Genomic DNA, 26,736 nt, shown 5'->3' with positions numbered 1-26,736 from the left:
GACACAGATGGCGGAAAAAAATCTGATGGGGTTATAACCCTCCCTTTCTCTACTCAAAATAAAAAAAAAGGTTTTGCCTGTAGTTATACTTTAAGGTAGAAAGAGAATAATGTTAAAAGAGTAAGTGAGAAGAGAGCGATAAGAGTTACATAGTTGGTAAGGTTGAAAAAAGACACAAGTCCATCAAGTCCAACCTGTGTGTGTCATTATATGTCAGTATTACATTGTATATCCCTGTATGTTGTGGTCGTTTAGGTGCTCTTCTAATCGTTTTTTAAATTATCGATGTTTCCCACTGAAACCACTGCTTGTGGAATAGAATTCCACATCCTTACCACTCTTACAGTAAAGAACCCTCTACGCAGTTTAAGGTTAAACTGCTTCTCTTCTAATTTTAGTGAATGGCCATGTCTTTTTAAATTCCCTTGCATGGAAACATTTTATCCCTATTGTTGGTCACCAGTACGGTATTTGTACATGGAAATCATATCCCCTCTCAAGTGTCCCCTCTCCAGAGAGAATAAGTTTAGTGCTTGTAGTCTTTCGTCATAGCTGAGATCCTCCAGTTCCTTTATTAGCTTTGTTGCCCCTCTCTGGACTCTCTCCAGTTCCAGCACATCCCTCCTGAGGACTGTTGCCCAGAACTGGATGGCATACACCAGGGGGGCCCAGAAAAGAGTCTTGTAGAGTGGGAGAATTATAATTTTATCTCTGGAGTGAATCTCGTTTTAATGCATGCCAATATTCTGCTGGTTTTGCTTGCAGCAGCTTGGGATTGCAAGCCTTTGCTGAGCCTATCATCTACTAGGACCCAGTGGCGTAACTAGAACCTTCAGGGCCCCGATGCAAGAAACCATGAAGGGCCCCCTGAACCCCAGCCAGGGCCCTTCCCTTCGAGTCCAGCGGTGGAACTCCAGGGCGTGGTCACAGGTATGACCTTTGTGAGCCCTGTAGGTCCACCACTGGCATCAGTAGTTTTTTTTAAATTATTTTTAATTTTTATTTTTAGGTGCCCCATTGGGGGACTGTCCCTAGGCAGGATGGGGTCCACGTCCCCAGAAGAGATGAGGTCCTTTTCTCCAGGGCAGATGAAGTTACTGCCCCCAGGTGAGAAGGGGTCCCTGTCCCCAGGGGAGATGGGGGTCCCTGTCCCCACGTGAGAAGGGGCCCCTGTCCCCAGGGGGAGATGGAGGGGATAAGTAATGGTGTGTGGGGGATGGGGTCCTCTCACTCATCATGACCAAGCTGCAGGCCGCGCACTCATCCATGTTGGTATGGGCTCCATCCAGTGTGCTGGACGGGTGATCAGCATATCTCCCAGAAAGACCTTTCATCATCTGTGTATGACGGGGGAGGAGGGGGGCTGGCAGACAAGCCTGCAGTGTCCTCCGGGAGCCGGCTCTCATAGGGCTGCACTGCATCTGTGTGCTTAAAGTTTGTTTACCCGGGAGAAGTATGCAGTGCAGTGTGGGCCGGACTCAGGGGGGGGCCGGACTCTGGCTGGGGAGAACAGACATCGGACTGAGCAGCAATGCATGGAGCAGGAGAGGGGTACTCTGAGGAGCCAGCCGAGGACACAGGTCATGCGGGGAATACACAACTAAAGAGCAGTCAGTGCGATAGTCGAGCGTGGAGCTCTGCTAGTCACCCTCCACCTCCAGCCACCCGTGTGCATGGTGCACTGGTACCCCTGGCTGCCTATGCTGCTGCCAGCCATATGTAGAGGGGGCTGCATGGGCCCCCTGCAGCACAGGGCACAGTTGCGGTTGCGACTGCTGCACCCCCTATGGTTACGCCCCTGCTAGGACCCCCAGGTCCTTTTCCATCCTAGATTCCCCCAGAGGTTCTCCCCCCAGTGTATAGATTGCATTTATATTTTTGGCACCCAAATGCATTGTTTTACATTTTTCTACATTAAACCTCATTTGCCATGTAGTTGCCCACCCCATTTATTTGTTCAGATCTTCTTGCAAGGTTTCCACGTCCTGCAGAGAAGTTATTGCCCTGTTTAGCTTAGTATCATCCGCAAATACAGAGATTGAACTGTTTATCCCATCCTCCAGGTCGTTTATGAAGAAATAAAATAGGATTTGTCCCAGGACCACACCAGACCATTCTGAGTACTCTGCATTTGTAACCACCCTCTGGACTCGCCCTTGTAGCCAGTTTTTAATCCATGTACACACTCTATGGTCCATGTTAATAGACCCTAGTTTGTACAGTAAACATTTATGGGGAACTGTATCGAATGAAAATTTTGAGGATTTAGGGTACTATTAATAGTAAAGTAAGCAATGATTAAAGGATGTTGGGTGGAATGTCTTGATCTAGGGGTCCCAGATTTTACAAAATTTGGGTATGGAGTTGTGGGAGGATGCAGTGTGCTGTGGCGGCAGTAACTCACACACAGTCCAGCTGCAACAGAAAGAATTTATATTTTAGTGAAAATATAACAATTCACAACCAGCCCAGCGGAAGGCAGCCTGACTGGGAATACTCACAGGTGAACATTAGATTGTAGCAAAGCAAGTCTCAGCCAAAATGACAGCATATGTCTTGAGGGCCGAAATATGGCTCTCAAGACATACACTGTCTGGAACCTTTCCCTGCTGCTATTACTGCCCCTGACAGATGAGTGACCTGTTGCTAAAATACCCACACGCTAAATGCGTGCCAAACTCAGGAGCCAGGGTCTTAAATAGACTCTGCCTGACCCAAGATGGCCACCAGAGTCTCATGGGCTGTCAGCATCCAACCAGATTGCTGCTCCTAGTGACCCAGAAAACCACAGAGGAGCCATTTTCCTCTTGACTTTCTCTCCCTCTGCACTGCTGTTACGGTTGAGTGCAGTGGAGAATAGACTACAGCTGCCTGCAGAGTTTTGGACACAACCACATGATTTTATTGCTATCTGTGTTCCTGTGGTAGAAATGTTCCCTCACTTCCTGTTCCTGGTTATTGACAGTAAGTAAGAAGAAAATCTCAAATGTGGGTAGCATGAGTACCTTCTGTATGTAATGCAAGTATGGAACTTGTTTGTATTATAGAAGAATAAAGGGAAGGAAATTATTAAAACTGGAGCAGCTGGAGCAGTTGTACATGGTAACCAGTCAGCTTCTATCTTTCATTTTCAAAACGTAACTGAAAAAGTTGAAGTTATAGACTGATTGGTTACTTTGCACAGCTGCCCTAGGTTCCGTGTGTTCCCATTTAATAAATTCCCCTCAATGTGTTTATACTACATACTTCGCAGACAGCATTGCTAATGACTTACCTCACAGTGGTTTACCCCAACCTGACATTGCTTTGTTGCTGCAGTAACTTGACTTGTAAAGCAGTCTGTCCCAGAGCAGGTAAATGATCTGCATTTCTTATCCTAAACAAAATAGAGAAATATTATTTAAAATGGTTGTCAATGGTTGTTCTGTCCTTAAAGAAAACAACACTCATATAGAGTGTTTTTAAACACACCTTTAGCATTGTTTTCTGACAGAAAACTCCTCTAAAAAAGCACAATCCAGGAGGTTTTGTATTTTTTTGCCTGTAAATGATGCACTTAAAATATGTCTCATAAATTAATAAAAAGAAAAAACAGAGCAGAGAAGGGTTAGAATCTCTGTCAAATTTTTATTGATGTGTTCTCAGGTCACCAAGACATGACAGGAAATTAATTGAAAACACCGAAAGTGAGGGGAATTTCCCCACTGGGGAGATACACACATAAAAAACCCTGCAAAGGTTCCAACTTATTCCTAGTCTTCCCACACCTACAAAACCGTTTTGACTTAAGGTTCCATTTTAATTGCATAATCCTACACGCCACTACATACTTAGTATTAAAAATCATAGTTGTATATACCCAGTAGGGATGAGCCGAACACCCCCCGGTTCGGTTCGTACCAGAACTTTCGAACGGACCCCACGTTCGTTACGAACGTTAGAACCCCATTGAAGTCTATGGGACTCGAACGTTCGAAATGGAAAGTGCTAATTTTAACGGCTAATATGCAAGATACTGTCCTAAAAAGGGTTTGGGGACCTGCCTCCTGCCCCAGGGGACATGGGTCAATGCCTAAAATGTTTTTAAAAATGGCCGTTTTGGCGGGAGCACTGATTTTACTGACAATGAAACTGAAAAAAAAAGTGAAATATTCCTTTAAATATGGTGCCTGGGGGGTGTCTGTAGTATGCCTGTGAAGTGCCACGTGTTTCCCGTGTTTAGAACAGTCCCTGCACAAAATGACATTAAACTGAAATAACACCATTTAAAACTGCTTGCGGTTTTAATGTTATATCTGGTTCCTGCAATATGGTTGAAAATCATTGAGAAAAATGGCATGGGTAGCCCTCCCTGCCCATTACCAGCCTATTTGGGTCTTGTACGCATATTAAGGGGAACCCTGTACCCATATTAAAAAAAGGAAATGCGTGTGGCCCCCAGGCCCTATATACTCAGAACAGCAGTATACAGGCGGTGCAAACAAGACAGGGACTGTGTAGGTTTGTTGTGTTAAGTTGAATCTGTTTGTAATTTTCAACTGGTACATTTTTAAAGTGTAGCTCCAGTCAAAAAAACTATTTTTAAGCTTTTTGGAAAACATAGGGAAGGGTTATCACCCCTGTATAATTTGTTTTGTCGTCCATTTTTTTTCATCTCACTTGCTGCTGTCTCCTTGCGTTTGCAAGTAGGAGATGTTTGTAAATTGGATGTTTGAAAGTAGGGGCCTGCCCTATATGCTCTGCAGAAATGGCGGAACAAGGTGTTGGTTTTGCTACAACATTGTAAGCCCTCAAAGTGACTCTTGGTGGGCGCTGGAGCGCCCTGCTGTGAACGATTATATCAAGAATTGTAATTACATGCCATTGTTGAACAGTGGTAGAAAAATTGACCTCTGGTGGTTGTGGTGCTGGTGCCACAACACTATAAGTCCTCACCGTTACTCTGGGTGGGCACAGGAAGAGGCCCTCCTGTGAAATATTATATCAAGAATTGTAATTACATGTCCCTGTTAAACAGGGACAGAAAAATTTGGCCTTAGGCACTGCTGCTGGTGCCACCACACTGCAACCTCTTCCATATACTCTAGTTTTTTTGCTGGAATTAGCCCTGCTGCAAAGCATTGCATCAAAAATTGTACTTAAACGCCCCTGTTAAACAGGGGCAGAAAAATTGGGCCTTAGGCTGAGGTGAATATCGCGGTGTATACTGCGGTCAGGGCATGCAGACAATAACCAGAAAACAGCAGAGATAAAGGGGTATATACAGATGTATACTGTGCTGTGCTGGAGGCACACACAACTTCCAATAACTCCTGCAGATGGCAATTGGGCTCAAATAGAGAACAGTTATGTAGGTGGATTATAGCGGTATGTACTGGGTACAGAGCACGCAGACAGCACACACTATCTCCTAACACTACTGACTGCAAGCTCTATTATTAAAGATAGATCACTAGCTATATAGGTGAGGTGAATATCGCGGTGTATACTGCGGTCAGGGCACGCAGACAATAACCAGAAAACAGCAGAGATAAAGGGGTATATACAGATGTATACTGTGCTGTGCTGGAGGCACACACAACTTCCAATAACTCCTGCAGATGGCAATTGGGCTCAAATAGAGAACAGCTATGTAGGTGGATTATAGCGGTATGTACTGGGTACAGAGCACGCAGACAGCACGCACTATCTCCTAACACTACTGACTGCAAGCTCTATTATTAAAGATAGATCACTAGCTATATAGGTGAGGTGAATATAGCGGTGTATACTGCGGTCAGGGCACAGACAATAACCACTACACAAGAGCAAGATAGGAAATCAGCCAAAAATGATCGGTGTGTACTGTGTTGAAGGTACACAGAACACCCACTGCTTCAGATGCCAACACACTACACGAGGCCGCCTCAATGGCGTCCTTATATAGTGTGGGGCATGCACTACACAGCCTGAGCTATGATTGGCCACAGGCATCCTGCCTGTGGCCAATCATGGCTCTCCTCGCTGCTGGCGCTGCGATTGGCCAAGCATGCAGGGTCACAGTGCATGCTTGGCCAATCATGAGCCAGCAATGCACTGCGCCATCGCAGTGCATTGTGGGCCATGAGCGCCACACGAATTTTGACGCGAACGGACCAAGAGTTCGGATTTCGCCGAACGGACGAACAGCCAATGTTCGAGTCGAACGTACGTTCGACTCGAACACGAAGCTCATCCCTAATACCCAGTCATAGTTAGCATGTCATAGTCCTTGTCATATTTAGGGGGGTCATATCCATATATGTTGTGCCATAGTTAGTTCTAGTCATATATATATATATATATATATATATATATATATATATATATATATATATATATATATATATACCCTGTTAAAGTTAGAGATGTAATTTACTGAAAGAGTAGTTGATGCTTGGAATAGACCTCCAGCAGAGGTAATAAGTCAGTCAACAGTAAGTGGCTTCAAACATACTTGGAACAAACATACATCTGTACTCAGACAAAAAAGTTAACAAAAAAAAAAAAGAAAAAAGCAGACTTAGTAGACTACTTCGTCTTTTTTTCTGATGTCACTTTTCTATGTTTCTATTTATAGCTCTCTCCTAGTAAGGGGGTAATAATTGTGTACACCTTATCATAGTTAGGGGGTTTGTAGGCAGATAGAGTTTTATGCTGCCCCAGTCAGGAGTGTTAGTGTTAATTGTGTTTCCCGATTCTTTCTTGGCAAGTTTTTTTGGGTCTGACACACTGGTTCTATGTATTAAAAAAGGACAGGGGTCTGGACTTGAGAGAGCGGTTGTTGCTGTTGGCTGTTCATTGCTTTGTTCATGGTACCATTGCTGGCATATCTCCTGCTAGCCTGCTGAAATATGCCAAGACTGTAATGCCAGTTAATGAACATCTGGCTTCAGGATCCTTCTACAGCTTAGGGGGCTTGCTGGGACCTGCAGTCTGCCCTGAAGATGCCAATCCTGGATTTTACCATCATGGACTCCAGGGTAGCCACAAGCCTGAATTAGGGACAAGTTTAGGGAAAGACTGTTGGCTTTGTTTGACTGTCATGCCAAGATATTTAAAGTGTAACTAAAGGAAGAACTTTTTTTTTGTTTTGGACAGAGTGGAGATGGATTAGAAAGCTTGTCATCACGTTAAAAATGAACAGACTTTAGTCCGTTCTTATGTGGGCAAGTCTGTTCATTCGGAAGTCTCTCGTAACTCCGTCGAAAGTCAGTCGGGAAGACCGTTGGACCTTTTGCTGGCAGAAAGTCCGGTCGTGTGTACACAGCATAGAGGAAATCCCAAATGTTGGGTTGTCCCCAGAAAAGTAATAGAGGGGAAATCTTCCAATGGAGAAACTAGTTCTGGTGACGTGGGTGTCCCCAGGGAATCCCCTTAATTTGCAGGGATTTTCTCACTTCCTGTTTGGCTATGGGACAGGAAGTGAAGGTAAATCTCCGCAATGGAACATAGATGGCAAAATAAAATCTGAGAGGGGTTGTTACCCTCCCTTACTCTATCCAAAATGAAAAAAAAAAGTTTTGCCTATAGTTTTATTAAACCTTTTTGAAACGTTGTCTTTGCAAGTAATTTGTAATGTAAACTTTGTAATGCAAGTAACCCTCACACATAGTCTACAGTTCAGATCAGCTAAGCACATTGGGGTATGAAGACAGCAGTAAAAGAGTTAATACAGTGTGAAGATACAAGTGGTTTCTCTAGCAACCTGTTGTAAGTGTGACATGTGGGGCAGCGATTTGCAGGAGTTACTTTCGGTACTCTCTGTAAACAGTCTGCCTCCCATAACAATGGGAGCAGATCAGCACAGCTGAGGTCCCCAGCCTATACACAGCCTATATGGAAGAGGAAGAGTTAGGTGAGTGCACACATGGAGTCTGTGCTAGGTGCACGGCAGGACTCCATTGCGTTAATGGGAGTGAGGTAGCAGAGATACGCTGGACAGGTGGAGAGGACAAGGGCTCTGCATGTCCCTCCTAAATGCTGTGAACGATGTGATTGCTGAATATAGCTTTGGACCCATTTTGGAGATCTTGGTGTGCTGGTGACATCTCTCTCTCTCTCCTAAATGCAACAGTGACCACGGTGGTGTATATTAACATCAAGGGAGTTGACTAGAGTTTAATCGCCTGTTCAAATAAAGGTCCCCCGTGTGTAAGGCAGTGACCCTGTACACAGTGTCTAGCATAGCCCAGAAGAACCCACCCTGGGGTAGGCCTCTTATTTGACCCTTTATTGGAGACCGACGAGAAGGGAAACCTGGAGGATGTGGTGACCAACCCACTACCCCATAGTCCCTACAGGTTGTGTCATATATACCCTGTCATATGTATGGAAACAATCGTTTTATACAGGATACCCTTTAAAGCTAATCATAGCCATATATACATTGTCATAATAAGGGGATCATAGTCATATATGTTTTTGTTTTTTTTCATAGTTACTGGGTCATTGTCATTAAAACTGTCCTTTCCCATGCCACAGATGAATGATTCCAGCACTACTTCCCCATTACAATAGACAGAACAATACCTGATTCCAAATGGCATGAGATTACGTGATTCTGGCACTATCCACAAGTTGCCAGTGCCATCTAAACCTGCTCCCCATACTATATCTGCATGTTCCGTTTATTACTTACACTGTATTGAATAGTTGTTGTAGTAGTTGTGGAAATGGTAGTTGTAGTGGTGGATGTAACTGGAGGCTTGGCAGTTTGGTTGCCCATAGTCATGTTACCTGTAATGAAGCAAAAGGAAAATGTGCAGGATGACAAAAGGAAGGGTACCTGTTTTCTATAAATGATGTTTCTTTCTATTTACAATTGTTTTGCATTAGAAAATCAGTCAGATATCATTCTGAATATTCAACATTTTTCGAAAAAGAACTTTGCTTGGTCTATAAGAAGATATTTGATGGATGTACTTGCATATAATTTAAGCAGAATGAGTCATCTATTTTTTAATATTTTTTAAGATATAGCTGACCCGTGATTTTCAGCGATTGTGCCAAAAACAAGGTAATTCATACTACTAAGACTCCTCTGCTGAAGCTGACTGTTGTTTCCAGTTCTGTGCTATAATTGTCAGTACAGTAAATGAGTTTATATGTAAAGTCAAACCTTTCTTTTTTAGTTTAAGAGTAGGGAAAGGTCAAAAATCTTGAATTTTTTTTGTAATCTGTGTTTTGCTGGGGAGATTTCCCTTCACTTCCTGTCCTGTAAACACAGGAAATCCAAATAAAGTCTCTTCAAAATGTAGTACATCACTTCTTTAACAGTTGTCACAGGAACAAGTATCCTCATTGGAAGGTTTCCCTACTCTTCCTGTTCTGGGGAAAGGCACTTTGGTGACAAATAGAGAGGTCAAGGCTCCCTAGTGAGGACAGCTTTTAAAACCTAACAGTTCTTACTTCCTGACACTCTAAAAAGGAAGAAAAAAAAAAGTTTCTGTTTCTGACATACTTTATTGCCAAGGAATTGACCATTGCATTTTTTCTAGGCTGTAGCAACTTGCACTTTTCTTATATATACAAGATTGTTTAAAGTTACTCAGCCCAGATACCGCAGATACAACAATACTTCTGGATAACATCAGAACTGCCAAACTTGTGTAGCGCCCCCCCCCCCGACCCCAGGCATCAGGGAGGGCGGACATTTCACCTCAGTGCAGTGGCGTCGATATGGGGGTGTGGACCGCACCTGTGTGACACCTGTCAGAGGGGTGACACCAAGGAACAGAGTTCCGTCACTTCGGCGCTGCCCTGTGCTTTCTGCTCACTGCTGTCACTTCTAAACACAGAAGCCAGGCTTCTTTATTTAGAACTGACAGCACTCCTGTCCGGGTCCGGCTGCAGCATCTCTCACCGCCGGCTGTCACGCTTTTGCAAGGCTCTTATGACAGGTCATGAGGAGGAGCCTGAAAGGAGGAGCATCTCCCGTACTGCACTGAGCCGCGCAGTATCTGAGGTCTATGTTTGGAGGGGAGAAATTAAAAGCATTTATTGTGCTAATTGGGGCATGGGGGTCAGTTCTGGTAGGGGAAAGACAGTCTTGCCAAGGATGGTAATTTGGAGGTGGAACTCTGCACCTGAATCCACCTGAAATCTGCACCTAGCACTCACCTGAACTCTGCACCCTGCACTCACCTGAACTCTGCACCCAGCACCCGCCTGAACTCTGCACCCAGCACCCGCCTGAACTCTGCACCCTACACATAGCAACCACCTGAACCACCTGAGCACCGTATCAGGCTAGCCGATGGGGGGGGGGGGGGGGGTGACACCAACTCTAGTGAAGCCACCTCAGGGTGCTGGTGGGTGTGGACATTTGTAAAAATGGTGGGTTCCAGACATTTTTAGAATGCAAAAGTAAGTTTATTGTTTACAACAGAAGAAAAATTTGGGAGAGAGGGTTAGGGCACAGGACACCTCAGAACTATATGAAAAAAAGCCCCAGCAGACTCCAAAATCCCAGCTCAGGTAGACAGCAATAGAGAACAAGGGCCCTAGGCCTGCACCCAATGTTCTGTATCTACGTAGACTACGTAGCCCCCAGGCAGCAAACAGGCTCTCTCCAACAGAGACCCCAAACATATGGCTAGGCCTCAGATTTCAGGCCTACACCACAGTAGCTGTTCCTCACACTTATGTGTATATAAAGTGAGAAAAAAACGCGCTATCCACAAACAACAAATAAATAATAGCTGCCAGCACCGCAGACTTACTGCAACAAACAAAATGGTGAAATAATAAAAAAAAGTGCAGCGCTTAGATTATATATATGACAATATCTATATAATCTTTTACCAGTGTAAATAATATAATCAACTTTAATAGTGAAAAAAAACTCTGCATAAATTAACACTATTAATGATTCTATGTTTTAGACAACACTATAGCCAAAAAATAAAAATAAAAATTGATATACGTATATCCACCAAAGTGAACGTGTTAGTCCATAAGTGAAACAATATGGTGACAAACTGCAATATCTTGAGAAGTTATAGTGACTTCAGTCCGCCGGAGCCACTGATTGGCTCCCCCCGCTGGCCAATCGCACGCCCACAGATCGCCATGTATGAGCCCAACGTACACATACGGCGATTTGCGCAGCCGAGCCAACCTGCCGCAGTCAAGGCCATCGGCAAGCGATTAATCTATCCATTATTATATGTATGTGCTCCAACTCAAAACACTCAAAATTATAGAGCTAAGACTGCAGTACCCTGGGGTGCCGTGACATGGCCACTGCAGCTTATGCATTTAATTGCAAATGTGTGCCATTTAAACCCCTTGGTTTTAACATGAACTGTTAGACAGGAAAATTTGGTTTGTTGCAGGGTGGCTGTTAAGTGAGCTGGGATATTTGGTTTCTATTTATACTTAATTTTCTTACCTCCATTTATGTGTTCTGCATTGAGGCATATCGATTTATTGCAGCAGTTTAGTGCACATCCATCTTGCTGTGTACTGTTGCACATGTGATGCATGCAGTGCTGATTGCATCTGTTTTCATAAAAGGAGCTGTTGTGACGGTACGTCTGAAATGACACATCAAAATTCAGGATTACTCACTGTGTTTAGAGTTTCGCTGATCCACTTTCTCTCCCCCCCCCCCTCCGGTGTCACATTTGGCACCTTCAGGGGGGAGAGGGGGAGCAGATACCTGTCAAATCCAGGCTCCCACTTCAGGCGAAAGAGCGATGCAGATTCTGCGGCGAACTACGCCATGTCCGGCCCCCCCTCCTTCCCCCCACTGTCTTCTGGGAGACACACAGGTCCCAGAAGACAGCAGGGACCAGTGAGGATGAGCAGTGTGACTCGCTCATGCGCAGTAGGAAACATGCTGTGAAGGAAACAGTCTGTGAAGCCGTGAAGGCTGTGAAGGCTGTGAAGCCGCAAGGCTTCACTTCCTGTTTCCCTTACTGAAGATACCTGGAGCCGAGGGATGGGTTGGCTTCAGGTGAGGACATTTCCCTGGACAGGTAAGTGTCCTTATATTAAAAGTCAGTAGTTGCAGTATTTGTAGCTGCTGACTTTATATTTTTGTCTTTTTAAATTACAATTAGTGTCTGTGTATAAATAGTAAATAAGTTTGTTAGCTCTCACATGGATGCACTAAGCAGGCTAGACACTGAGCCATCAGGAGGTAGAAAAGAACAGTCAAAAGACCTGCGTATCAAGGTGAAGTGGGCTCTTTTGATACCAAGAAAAGGTCAGGTAGACCAAGAAAGATTGCACCCACAACTGGTAGAAGAATTGCCCAGGATACAAAGAAAAACCCACAGGTAACCTCAGTTAAATACAGGATGCTCTCCAAAAAGATGGTGTGGTTGTTTTTAACCGCTTGACGACCAGCCACCATCATTTTACTGTGGCAGGTCGGCATGATCCCACGAGCCGTCGTAGCTAGTGCGCACACGCCCACTGCACTGCGGGGGTCCTGATGCTCGTGGCCAACTGTCGCGATGACCGCCGGCCACGAGCGATCGTGGGCACGAGAGGCAGAACAGGGATGTGTATGAGTAACACCCCTGTTCTGTTCAGTGAGGAGTGACAGATCGTGTGCCCCTAATTGCTAGGAACTACGATCTGTCATTTCCTCTAGGTCAGTCCCCTCCTCCTTCAGTTAGAAACACACACAGGGAACACAGTTAACCCCTTGATCGCTCCCTTCCCTGCCAGTGACATTTTTACAGTAATCAGTGCATTTTTATAGCACTGATTGCTGTATAAAATGCCAATGGTCCCAAAAATGTGTCAAAAGTGTCCGATGTGTCCACCATAATGTGGCAGTCCCAATACAAAATCGTAGATCGCCGCAATTACTATTAAAAATAATAATAATAAAAATGCTATAAATCTATCCCCTATTTTGTAGACGCTATAACTTTTGCTCAAACCAATCAATATACACTTATTGCGATTTTTTATTTTTTTACCAAAAATATGTAGAAGAATACATATCGACCTAAACTGAGAAAAAAATTGCTTTAAAAAAAAAAAAGGGGGGGGGGGGGATATTTATTATAGCAAAAAGTATAAAATATTGTGTTTTGTTCAAAATTGTCACTCTATTGTCACTTTATAGCGCAAAAAATAAAAACCGCAGAGGTGATCAAATACCACCAAAAGAAAGCTCTAATTGTGGGAAAGAAAGGAGGTCAATTCTGTTTGGGTACGGCGCCGCACTACAGCGCAGTTTTCAGTTATAATGATGCAGTGCCGAATCGCAAAAAATGGCCCGGTCATTCAGCAGCCAAATCTTCCAGGGCTGAAGTGGTTAAGGAGCACAAATCAATGATACTTGAACAAAAAAGGGCTGCATGGTTGAGCTGCCAGAAGGAAGCCTTTACTGCACCAATGGCACAAAAAAGCCAATGAGGCATGTCAAGGCGTTGTTGGCAAATTGAAACCATGTTGTTTTTGTGGAACTTGTATTTATTTGTGAGAAAAAAAGGGTGTCAATTTTGTTTGGGTGCAAAGTCACACGACCGCACAGTTGTCAGTTAAATCGATGCAGTGCCGTATTGCAAAAAATGCTCCGGTCAAGAAGGGGGTAAATCCTTCCAGGAATTGTGCTCCTTAACCACTTCACCCCTGGAAGATTTGGCTGCTGAATGACCCGGCCATTTTTTGCGACGCGTCACTGCGTCGATTTAACTGATAATTGCACAGTCGTGCGACGTTGCACCCAAACAAAATTTACATCCTTTTTTCCCACAAATAGAGCTTTCTTTTAGTGGTATTTGAACACCTCTGTGGTTTTTATTTTTTGCGCTATAAACAAAAAAAGAACGACAATTTTGAAAAAAAAAAAAGCAATATTCTTCTACATATGTTTGGTAAAAAAAATTGCGTATATTGATTGCCAAAAGTTATAGCATCTACAAAATAGGGGATAGATTTATGGCATTTTTATTATTTTTTTTTCTTTATTAGTAATGGCGGTGATCTGCGATTTTTATCATGACTGGCAGACACCTCGGACACTCTTGACTCCATTTTGGGATCATTGACATTTATACAGCAATCAGTGCTATAAAAATGCACTGATTACTGTGTAAATAACACTGGCAGGGAAGGGGGTTAAACACTAGGGGGCGATCAAGGGGTTAAGTGTGTCCTATGGAAGTTTTCAAACTGTGGGGGGATGAGCTACCACTGAAATGACAGTGATCACCTCCCAATCACAGGGAGCAGTAGATCCCTGTCATTTCACTAGGCAGAATGGGGAAATGCCTTGTTTACAAAGGTATCTCCCCGTTCTTCCGCTCCATGTCACGATCGCAGGCCCCCGGTGGACATAGAGTCCACGGGACCCATGGGCACGGTCGCAGAGCACGGGCCGGAGCACGTGTAACCACAATGCTGTGATTTAAAGGGGACGTACCTGTAAGCCCATTTGCCCAGCCTTGCCATTGTGCCGACATACATCGTTGTGCGCTGGTCGGCTAGTGGTTAAAAGGCCAGAAATGTGGGACATTACCCTTTAATTGTCATTTTAACCTGTGTGTGCCTCCTTCTGTGTCTGTACCAAGGCTAAACATTCCAGAGTATGTAAACTTTTGATCAGGGTCATTTGGGTAGTCTCTGTTGCCATTATGATTTAAAAAGAGTAAACACAGTTGATTGATAATGAATGGCTTCAGCCAAACACTAACTATGAGTGAAAGAAAAGTTTTTGTGTTATCATTCATATTCTCTGAAAAATGGCCAAGAAATCATAAATTCTGCCAGGGTGTGTAAACTTATGAGCACGACTGTATGTAGGTATATATATATATATATATATATATATATATATATATATATATATATATATATATACATATATATATACACACACATACACACTATGCTACCAAAAGTATTGCCTGTACACGCACATGAGCTTTAATGGCATCCCAGTCTTTGTCAGTAGGGTATAATATTGAGTTGGCCCACCTTTTGCAGCTACAGTTTCAACTATTCTGGGAAGGCTGTTCACAAGGTTCAGGAGTGTGTCTATGGGAATGTTTGCTCGTTCTTCCAGAAGCGCATTTGTGAAGTCAGGCACTGATGTTGGACCAAGAAGACCTGGCTTGCAGTCTCTGCTCTAATTCATGCCAAAGGTGTTCTGTTGAGTTGAAGTCAGGACTCTGTGCAGGCAAGTCAAACATTCCCATAGACACACTCCCAAACCTTGTGGACAGACTTCCTAGAAAAGTTAAAGCTGTTGTAGCTGCAAAGGATGGGCCAACTCAATATTGAACCCTACGGACTAAGACTGGGATGCCATTAAAGTTCATGTGTGTGTAACAGCCGGTATCCCAATACTTTTGGTAATATAGAGTATATTACTTTCATGCATTCTTGCAGCAGCCCCCTTAGCCCCCCTAATACTTACCTGAGTCCCTTTGCGATCCAGCAATCTGCACTTGGCAGGAAGGAGGGGCCAGGAGCCCCAACAGGGGGGCTGAGAAAAGGAGGATCTGGGCTGCTCTGTGCACAACCACTACACAGAGCAGGCAAGTATGAAGTGTTTGTTATTTAACCTTCCTGGCGGTATGATTCAGTCTGGAATAAGGTGCTGAAAGCGGTACAATTATTTTGCATGGAAATCTGGCTTTTATTTTGTAGTCCTGTAATTCTTAGGAATAACGCTCTGAAATCTCTTCAAACCAGAGTCTAGCAGACATCCCGGGTATGATAAAGTTTATAATATAATAAAGAATAATAAAAATTATTCAATAATGTAATCAAATCCAAAAAAAATGAAAAAGTGACATGTTTTGGTTGCTATGGACAATCTCCAAATTCCAGGCAGAAAAAACAGTATTTATAATATAAAAGTGCATGCAGGGCACTGCACAGACCACTAGGGACAAAGGGGATGTGTAATTTTTAATACAGCACTGTAATCTGTAAGCTGTGCTGTGTGTGTTTTGTGTGTTTTAACTTTTTTGAATTTGCCGCCGTTCTCCGCTCCCGTGCGTCGTAACGTCGCAGGGAACGGAGCTCGGCGGCATTCGGCACTGTGAATCGAGCGGAGGACAGCTCGATCACACAGCGCGGCGGACATCGCTGGATCCAGGGGACAAGGTGAGTAACTCTCCCTGTGTCCTCCCCTGCATCGAGCGATGCGATCCCGAGTCTGGCTCGGGGTTACCGCTCCTGTAATTAAAATCCCAACCCGAGCCAGACTCGGGATTACCGCTAGGAAGGTTAAAAAAAAACAAATAACTTACCTTAAGAGCCCTTTCACACTGGGGCTGCTCCGTGTCAGCGGTAAAGCTAGTTTTAGCAGTGATTTACCGCCGTTTTCACGCGGCGATATTCAGCCACTAGCGGGTCACTTTTGACCCCTGTTAGCTGCCAAAGAAAGGGTTAAAAGCACCCGAAAAGCACGCTTTTCAGGCGCTTCGGCAGCGCTGTCCATTCATTTCAATGAGCAGGGCCCCAAAGACACTGCTTGCAAGACTTTTTCTAATATCCTGCAAGCGCACTGACCCAGTGTGAAAGCACTCGGGCTCTCCCACTGAGGCTACAGGGGAGGCGCCTGAAAAACACCTTAAAACATGTGTGAAAGGGGTCTTAATATCACTTTAACCTTTCCTCTTTATGAAACCCCATTACTCTCGCTGGTTCACCATCCCAGCACACCAATCTCTGACTATCATACCCATATTCTATTTCTCCTCCTGTCCAGCCTTAAAATAAGATTATAGCCAAAACTTGTTTTCATTTTGGATATTGTAAGGCCTGTCATGTTTTCTATTGCCATCTGTTTTTGGAGAGATTTCACTTTCCTGTCCCCTAGCCACAACAGAACGTGAAGAGAAATTTAATCAAAGTGAGGCAATCTCTGGTTGGCACAAGGGTCACCAGAACTACTGTGCCCATTGGAAGATTTCCCCTCTATTCTTATTCTGGTGAGGATTTCCTTTCACTTTCCTTCTCAGTGATAATGGTCAACAAGACAAATGGAGATGATAAATCTTCCTAACAAGGACCTTATAAGTCTTATTGTCCATCTCCACTCTATCTATACGCTCTTATGCTCTAAGCCAGGGGTAGGGAACCTATGGCTCTCGAGCCAGATGTGGCTCTTTTGATGGATGCATCTGGCTCTCCCCTCCCAATCTGCGGATTGCGTGGTGTGCCGATCCGTGGATTGAGCCCATAGGAAAGGCCGCAGCTTTGGCCTAGCTCCGGAGCTGCGGCCATCTTGGTACACCCGGCGGCCGCCTAGGTGAGCGGCGTGCTGACGTCATCATCGCCCTCCTCAACTGCTCTTGGATCTGCCTGCCTGTGTAGTGGTAAGCAAGCAGACAATCGTAGGGGAGATGACGTGGATATTACAGTTATAATTGAAATTAGTTGATTAATCGATTATAAAAAAAAATATTTTTAAACATATTGTATAGCTCTCACGAAATTACATTTTAAAATATGTGGCGTTCATGGCTCTCTCAGCCAAAAATGGTTCCCTACCCCTGCTCTAAGCTCTAGGGGAGATTGAAAGTATTGCATTCACAGTATTACAGTATTAGATAGAAAATATGTTTAGCAAGGCCTAAGAATATTTTTCATTTCATGCTGTAAATTAATATTGATGAGTTTTCAACAAAACATGATGAGAATGTTTAAATAAAATAATTGTGACATACTGTATAAAGGCATACAGTTGTATAAATACCACATCTACTTACCTCACAAAAAGTAGGACATGTTGTGTTACTCAAATTTGAAAAAGAAGATTCATTTTTGTAACAAATGTCTCCCATGCAGTGATATAAGTGACAGGTGTTCTGTGGTAAAATGATAAACAGGCAATGTTATTAAGTGCAATATGAATACAATGAATTATTCAATCAGTTGCTTGACCCGTGTTTTTAAACTCTATACGAGACAAATCTTCTGTGTTATTGTTTAATGTTCATTTTGAAAAGTTCAGGTGTGGGACTGCCATGCACCACCTATAGAAGAGTTTTTTTTTCTGCAATCTTGTTTGACTATGACTTAATCCTGGGTCAGGATTGAAAAGTAGAATCAGACAGCACTTCTTTAATAAATCGGGGTAAAAAGATGATCTCAGTTCAACATGTTAAATACAGTAATTTTGTCTGGGGCTGTGCGGGGTGGGGTGAGGTCAGGTGCCAGGTTGGAGGGCCCCAAGGAGGAGGACACCAGGGAGGGGGAGCCCCTCCCTACTCTTTTGTGTGTGCAGGTCGGAGGGCCCCATGGAGGAGGAGGTCAGGTGGAGAAGCCTCCCGCTCTTTTGTGGGGCCCGCTGTCATAGTCAAGCAGGCTCCGCTCCGGTCAGGCACCAGTGTGTGCCAGGCTGTGCTGGGTGGGTGAGGCCAGTTGGTGCCAGCGGCGGGCCCCATGGAGGAGGAGGTCAGGGTGGAGAAGCCCCCCCACTGCTCTTTCTTGCAGCTGCTGCCGAAGATCCTGGTGGAGATGGGGCACAGGCTCAGCTACCTCTCCTGGCACCGTTGGACAGGTGACAGCTGGGAGGACTGGTGCTTCTCTAGGTATGTGTGACACTGCCTCTCACTTGTCCTGCTGCCCCCACCTGTCCTGTTACCCCCACTGGTGACACTGCCTCTAATCTGTAATGCTTCTCCCCCCACCTTTCTCGCTGCCCCCACCTGTTCGGCTGCCCTCCTTCCATGACACTTCCTCCTCCTGTCCTGCTGCCCCCTTCCTGTCCTGCTGACCTCCTCCCATGGCATTTGTGCGTTATAAGAATTGGATTTGCTTGTTCCATGTCGGGAGTATGTTCGATTGAAGAGGTCTGGAGTAAAACTGGGCAAAGGGAACTGCCTCGAAGGAGCCTAGTATCAAGCCAAGAATCCTCATGCAGGAGTGAACTGAGAGGTTTGATTTTGACTTAAGTGTCTGTGGGAGGGACATTAGGGAAGCAACTTTCCCCCAAGGAAAGAAAATTCTGGCTTGGGCTGCATTCAAGATTAGACGCAGGTACTCCAGACAATGGCTGGAGAGCAGATTTGTAAAGTTGATTATCCAGCTTGAGGGGAACTGAACACTGCAAAACAAAGTTGTGGCTGAGAAGTCCTTCAGCAAGAGGTCATCCAGGTATCCTGCGATATAAATGCCCTGGGTCCCATGAAAAGCCAGAAGTGCGGCATGCACTTTTGTAAACATTTGGGGTGCAAAATATATACCAGATGAAATAGTAGTGCTACAGATTAGAAGTATTGGTCTCCTACAGCAAAATATAGAAAGTGTTGAGGTTTATGGAAGAAGTGGAATGTGTGGATAGGCATCTACTGTATGTCAACAATGCCGGAAATTCCCCATCTCTGAGAGGTGCAATGCCAGATCTTGTTGATTTAATCTGGAATTTTGGTCCACACAGAAATATATTTAGTCTAGAATGGGTCAGATGAAACCTTGAAACTGTGTCTAAAAGATTGATACAACCACTACTTGTGCCTGAAGTTCCTGCAAAGCGGTAATAAACCCACAATTAAAAATGTAATATATTGTGGCTTATCAATCATTAGATGTGGTGGCTGCATTCATTTTCTTCTTTTTATTTTTTTTCCCAATGTTTTCACTTGGTGCAGCTGCTCCAGAGCTTAGTAAATTAGGTAAAACTTCACTTTGCAAAGACTATCCAATCACGTGCAGGGAAAATGTAAAAAAAAACTGCATTTTACTTGCACATGATTGGATGATGGAAGTCAGCAAAGCGTCTGCTCAGTTGCTAAGCTCTGGAGCAACTGCACTTTGCAATGTGCACAGTTGATTTGCCTTTAGTAAATCAATCCCTTAATCTTTTACAATACACATGTGTGGTAGGAGAACCGTTTTTTAATGATTTATCAAGGGGTTGCCCACATAAGGTGTCCAACATCAAATGGCTTGCATAGAAGATGCTTTTTATAAGCAGGTTCAGCAGAACAAACTTTTAGCCATAAAATCTTGCACTTTAGCATGAAGATAAAGGGACATACTAGATGCTTGGCAAATTACATTCTTGAGAGTGTCAACACAAAACAATAAGGCTGAGGGCATCAGCTGCCATTGTTTTAAAAGAGAGGGGTCAAAGACAATTTCTTGGCCTCTGTTCATTTGACTTGTACAGTTAGCAATAGTCTGGCAAATAGACATTGCAGCAATTGCTGGTAGCAGAGCTGAACTTGCAAGAGCAAATAAGGCCTTCATGAGGACTTCAAAATGCCTATCAACAAAAATGGAATTCAAGCCCAAGGGTGGCCATACATAGATCGATATTCGCCCATTCAGAAAGGATCAAATGAAGTTTGATCTATGTATGGGCAGGCTGGATGTACACAAGTCGATCTACAACCAGCTTGTTGTTTTTTTCCTGAATATTCAGTGGCAACGGCTATAGGCAGCAACACTGATCATTGTATTCTGATGACGAAGAAGACTCCCCGCTGTCAGAATACAATACCACAGTGGGAGGGATTACCGCATCCACACTGAATCAGTGGATAGGGGAATCAAGGCATTTAACTTTTGCGCAAACCAATCAATATACGCTTATTGCAATTTTTTTAACCAAAAATATGTAGAAGAATACATATCGGCCTAAACTAAGAAAAAATTTGCTTTTAAAAAAAATAAATGGGGATATTTATTATAGCAAAAAGTACAAAATATTGTTTTTTTTTTTCAAAATTGTTGCCCTTTTTTTGTTTCTAATGCAAAAAATAAAAAGAAAGCTCTATTTGTGGAAAAAAAGGACGTCAATTTTGTTTCGGTACTGTGTTGCACGTACAATTGTCATTTATAATGACACATAACGAATCACAAAAAGTCGCTTGGTCATTCGGCAGCCAAATCTTCCAGGGCTAAAGTGGTTAATGAACAGGGTGTCCTGGCAAGACCACGGTAGTCGGTTGGATTTGGCTAGGTTATTAGTAGAATGGTAAGTGACCAGGTAAAACTTATTCTTTAAAAGGGGAAGTTTATCATCTCTGAAGTGCGTTTCCTGGATAAATGCCACATCTGCACATGAGCATTTCAGGTCATTTAAGAGTATACGTCTTTTTTCGGGGGTATTTAGCCCCTTGGCATTAAGCGAAAGTATCTTAACATTATCCATCCCAGGGTAAGGAGTGTGGATTGCAGGGGGGGGGGGGGGGGGGGGAGGCGTCACAGTACTGAAAGCAGTATAGATGAAGTAGAAGTGTAGAAGTGAGGAAAAGAGAAAGAAAAACTACTAAACAAGAAAAAATTAGTAGTTCGATTCAGAGGGTCGTGTAGATAGGTACACGGCCCTTGAAGCTATAGTGGCAAAATATTGTCAGCAGCACACTTCAGCCAGTGTTGTCGCTGGGGTAATGCATCAGCCTAAGTGGGGGAGGGGGTAGACAGGAACCAACAGGGTTTGCCCCCACCCAGCCCACCCAACACGGCATGAAATAACATTACAGTAATGGAAAGCATAATAGTGTATCCATATAACCAAGGTAACAAAAGAACATTTCCTCATTATTGGAACTGTAAGTTAGGAGAGTTACCCAAGACAGCATGGAGCCATCCTCCTATCCATTATCCAGACAGGGGCGGCTCCACCATGTCAGAGGACCTAACTGCGCACTTGGGACATAGCAGACTTACAACCAGAGAGGTTATAAAAATTTCTAGTAGGCATCAAGACACGGAAGACCCTCATGCCAGCAAAAAGAGGACCTCTCCTGCGAATCAGTCCACCCAATCGCGTGCCACTCGTGATCTGTGTGTCTGCCTCTCCAAAGCCGGTACCCCGCACAAGGTGTTTTATGTCCCGACTCCACTGGACCTCCAACATCCAAAGCCCTGGTGGAGCCCTGGCATGTCCTCACTGCCCGCGCAAAACAGGGGCTGTAAACACTGTGGAGCATAAGAAACCCAGGGGGAACACCTCCCATCTTTGATATGTCTTCTCTAAGTGCTGTAATTGCATTATCTAGAGTCTGCCAGGCTGCATTTTCCAGCTGTATTTTTTAAAAAGGAGGGGGACAACGTCAGCTGTATTCAGTCCTCGTGGACATGCATACACTTATGTTCCACAGCATCACGTAGTGTCACGGATTGTAACACAGCAGAAATGTGGAACTCAAACATTAAGGCACTCAGACCTTCACAAGCTATAACAATCCTGTCTGTTCCTGTAAGGGATGTACACAGCATAAGTGCAAACCGATGTTCCTCTGTGTGTCTCACGTCTTAAGAGTCGATTCAGCTCCCATAGACTTTGTATCAGGAAGGGGGCAAACAGAGCAATGTTCTGAGAAGGTGTACCCCATACTGCAACCGAGGGCATGAGTTCTCTGCGGGGGCAGCTAGCAAAACAAAGAAATAGCTATGCAGTCTGACTGAGCGGACACAGAAGACAAATGGTAGGTACGATTACCTACACAGGGAGTATCGTGACGAAATGGTGAGACGTTATTCCCAGCTCTGTGGGCTGGGAGAGGGTTTTGCTTGCCAAGAGTTCCGAGGGAGAGCAGCATCATCATGCAGTCTACAGTGATCAGGACTCACGGGACCCTTCGCCGAGGGCACTCCGGATCTTCGCCGTGTTCTCTGAGGCTGAGAAGATCGCCAGGTTGCCACCAGACCCACGCGTCCCACTGTCCGGGTATGGACATCAGCCAGTTCTGGACTGGGACGGGGTCCGTCTCCATAAACTGGAAGAGTGCAGGCAGGTCTCCAGGTGAGAGCAGGGTAAAAGAGTGCTGGTCTCTGCGGAAGGTGGCTGAGAGGGGGAATCCCCATCTGTAGGTGTTGCTGGACTGGCGTGCAATCTCCAGGACCGGGCGCAGCATGGCGTGGCACTGTAGGGTGGCTCTGGACAGGTCTGAGAGGATGCTGATAGGGGCACCGTCAAACTCCAGGTCATCATGCTTCCATCCCTTCTGCTGTACAGTCTCCTTGAGTGTGTACAGTGCCTTGCAAAAGTATTCACCCCACTTAACAATAGTCTAAGTTGGTGAAGTAAAATTAGAAAAACATATACATAAAACTATTTTTCATAAATAAAAAACTGATAATTGGCATGTGCATATGTATTCACCCCCTTTGTTATGAAGCCCATAAAAAGCTCTGGTGCAACCAATTACCTTCAGAAGTCAGATAATTAGTGAAATAATGTCCACCTGTGTGCAATCTAAGTGTCACATGAGCTGTCATTACATATACACACACCTTTTTGAAAGGCCCCAGAGGCTGCAACACCTAAGCAAGAGGCACCACTAACCAAACACTGCCATGAAGACCAAGGAACTCTCCAAAGAAGTAAGGGATAATGTTGTCGAGATGTACAAGTCAGGGTTAGGTTATAAAAAAAATATCCAAATCTTTGATCATCCCTAGGAGCACCATCAAATCTATCATAACCAAATGGAAATAACATGACACTATAGCAAACCTGCCAAGAGACAGCCGCACACCAAAACTCACGGACCGGGCAAGGAGTGCATTAATCAGAGAGGTAGCATAGAGATCTAAGGCAACCCTGGAGGAGCTGCAGAGTTCCACAGCAGAGGCTGGAGTATCTGTACATAGGACGACAATAAGCCATACCCTCCATATAGTTGGGCTTTATGGAAGAGTGGCCAGAAGAAAGCCATTACTTTCAGCAAAAAACAAAATGGCACGTTTTGAGTTTGCGAAAAGGCATGTGGGAGACTCCCAAAATGTATGGAGGAAGGTGCTCCGGTCTGATGAGACTAAAATTGAACTTTTTGGCCATCAAAGAAAACGCTATGTCTGGCACAAACCCAACACATCACATCACCTAAAGAACACCATCCCCACAGTAAACATGGTGGTGGCAGCATCATGTTGTGGGCATGTTTTTCAGCAGTCGGGACTGGAAACTGGTCATAGAGGGAAAGATGGATGGTGCTAAATACAGGGATATTCTTGCGCAAAACCTGTACCACTCTGTGTGTGATTTGAGGCTAAGACGGAGGTTCAGCTTCCAGCAGGACAATGACCCCAACACACTGCTAAAGCAACACTTGGGTGGTTTAAGTGGAAACATGTAAATGTGTTGGAATTACCTAGTCCAAGCCCAGACCTAAATCCAATAGAAAATCTATGGTCAGACTTAAAGATTGCTGTTCACAAGCGCAAACCATCCAACTTGAAGGAGCAGTTTTGCAAGGAGGAATGGGTAAAAATCCCAGTGGTAAGATGTGGCAAGCTCATAGAGACTTATCCAAAGTGTCATGGAGCTGTGATAGCTGTAAAAGGTGGCTCTACAAAGTATTGACTTTAGGGGGGTGAGTAGTTATGCACATTGACTTTTTCAGTTATTTTGTCTTATTTGTTTGCTTCACAATTAAAAAAAAAACATCTTCAAAGTTGTGGGCATGTTCTTTAAATTAAATGATGCAAATCCTCAAACAATCCATGTTAATTCCAGATTGTGAGTCAACAAAACACGAAAAATGCCAAGGGTAAATACTTTTGCAAGGCATTGTATCTGTGCAGCCTACAAATCATGTCCCTCAGTCTGGTGGAATCAGTGGAGTGGGGACCCAGGGCTCTGTGGATCCTGTCAAACTCCACTTGGTTAAGGAGGGTATTGTCGGATACCTTCTGGAAGATTGCCGCTGCCGATTCCGCAAGGTCTTCAGGCCCCGTCGCTTCAGGCAGACCCCGTATCCCCAGGCTGTTCAGCCTGCTCCTGTCCTCTATGTGAAGTTGAAGGGCCACTGCGGCATCAATGTCAGCATCCTGGAGGGATTCCAAGGCCGACACTCTCTGGCTTAGGGTTGCCATAAAGGACTCCCCCACTCAGAGTCTGTTGGTAAGGGACTTCTCATCTCTTTTAACCCCCTGCATCTCCTTGCGGTGGTTCTCCTCCAGGCAGCCAATGGGTAGTTCAATGTCCGATTTAGTCGGGAGGGCCTGGAGGAGGACTTGGAGGTCAGAGTCCAACTGGAGGGTTTGCGGGTGATAAGCTTTGAGAGGCCGATCGGGGATCTGGCAGAATGACGGAGAATGCATCCGAAGCCGAGGAGACAATTGGGGAGGCTGGGTGATTGTAGGGGCTGGAGACCCCAGGCGAAGAGCCACGTGATTTTTTTTTTTTCTTTAATTTTTTGTCTTTTTTCATTTATATCGCAAAAAATAAAAAGCCCAGTGGTGATCAAATACCACCAAAAGAAAGTTCTATTTAAAAAAAGATAAACACTTCCTTTGCATACAGTGTTGCATGACCGAGCACTTTCCAATTATAGTAGCGCAATGCTGAATAGCAAAATATGGTCTGGTCATGAACTGGGTAAAATCTTCCATAGGTCAAGTAATTAAGGACATTGCTAAGATAGACCCAGCTGTTCCTGTTCACCTCACCATCATGGAATGAGTCCTTTTTTTTATTCAAACCCCCTCACATGTGCTTCTCCCCCCTAATGCAATGGCTCTGAGCTAGACCATTGGAAAGCTCACTTCTGTGACGGTGAAGGTGAGCAGTAACAGCTGGGCATCTCTTGCCAACATCTTTAACAATGTCCTTTGAGTTTCTAGTCAGGCTTCATGAGGTACTTAAATGGCCTACACCTATAGCAAGGGCATTATTCAATTTTGCTCAAAACAATAGACACCCCTTATCTGCATAAGTAGTTTTTTGGTAAAGGTGAACTAACCCTTTAACGTTAATAACTCAGAAAGTACTGAAAGCAGTGACAGCCAGGTAACTAAACTTCAAAAGAACATCAGCGGTGGAAGCCTACATATTTTTCACAGGACAGGTTACCTTTAGAGCCGGTTCACACAGCGGGCGATGCGAGGCGACACGACTCGCCTCGCCTCGCTCTCGCAAGTCGCCCCCGTTCTGTACAATGGAACCGTTCTGAGAGGAGCGACTCGAGTCGCTCCGACTCAGAAAAAAGGTTCCTGTACTACTTTTGGGCGACCTCGGGGCGACTTGCATTGACTTCTATACAGAAGTCATCTGCAAGTTGCCGCTGAGGTCGCGGCAGGTCGCGGCGAGGCAAGTCGGAGTCGCCTCGCCTCGCCTGCAGTGTGAAGGCTCCTTTAGGATAGCTCAGAATTGGACTGTGTCCAGGCTATTTATTTATCTATCCTCGGTAGATGTAAAATAAGCAAAATAAGGCCAGCTAGGAGATATACAGAAGTGTTTAGCTGTAATGGAGATTATGAATTTGAGCTCATCATCTAACATATACCACATCACAAGTGTTTGACTTGCTTGAGTTCTAGATACATACATTAAAGTCATCAGATGCCAGTGAGCTGTTGGATGTAGGAATAGAATGTTCCATATCCCCCATTGTCGGAGCTGTATAACAAAGGAAAACAGTTTGAAAACAAAGCTTCAAGCAAATTATTTTGTAAACAAAGTTGGGAAACCAAGTTTCAAGCATTAAGGTATTGTGTAATTAAAAAATATGTATAAAATGATCTTAAATGGAAGAAAGTTGGTGTTTTATGAACATACAATTAAAGTTTTAGACTAACCAAAGGTGATATTTTTTGTTACAGAAGGAGTTTGTGGGCTGAGTCCGATTTTTTTCTCAAATATTTCTTAAAGTAGTAAACCGCAGAAGAAACAAAACAAAAGACAATAGCCTAATGTACTAATATGTACTTAGAACGAGGCCTCCACAGCGTGCCTGGTCACTGCTGAGGGAGCTGACATGTTTCCTCTGCGTTTTTTCTGGGTTGTGAGTGGCCGGAGCCGCGATGATGTCACTCCCACACATGCATGCAGGAGTT

General features: G+C 44.3%; 1 protein-coding gene across 2 annotated transcripts in view; it reads right to left on the bottom strand.

Moving 5' to 3' along the window:
• LOC143982799 (uncharacterized) overlaps positions 1 to 26,736 on the bottom strand; it is an 89,272-nt gene that overhangs the window by 9,475 nt on the left and 53,061 nt on the right. For both annotated transcript variants that reach the window (XM_077481812.1, XM_077481813.1), the window contains 5 exons: positions 26,229 to 26,299; positions 17,712 to 17,810; positions 11,414 to 11,558; positions 8,660 to 8,757; positions 3,275 to 3,376 (listed from right to left, as the gene is read on the bottom strand). In XM_077481812.1, coding sequence (XP_077337938.1) covers positions 3,275 to 3,376; positions 8,660 to 8,757; positions 11,414 to 11,558; positions 17,712 to 17,810; positions 26,229 to 26,299 — 515 coding nt within the window. The remainder of the gene's footprint in view (positions 1 to 3,274; positions 3,377 to 8,659; positions 8,758 to 11,413; positions 11,559 to 17,711; positions 17,811 to 26,228; positions 26,300 to 26,736) is intronic.

This window comes from Lithobates pipiens, unplaced genomic scaffold (genome assembly GCF_037356315.1).
Source record: "Lithobates pipiens isolate NorthernLeopardFrog02 unplaced genomic scaffold, aLitPip1_a1.2 Scaffold_16, whole genome shotgun sequence".
NCBI classification, from domain to species: domain Eukaryota; kingdom Metazoa; phylum Chordata; class Amphibia; order Anura; family Ranidae; genus Lithobates; species Lithobates pipiens.
The sequence above is the reverse complement of the archived record's forward strand: the minus strand, read 5'-3'. Positions and strand labels throughout refer to the sequence as shown.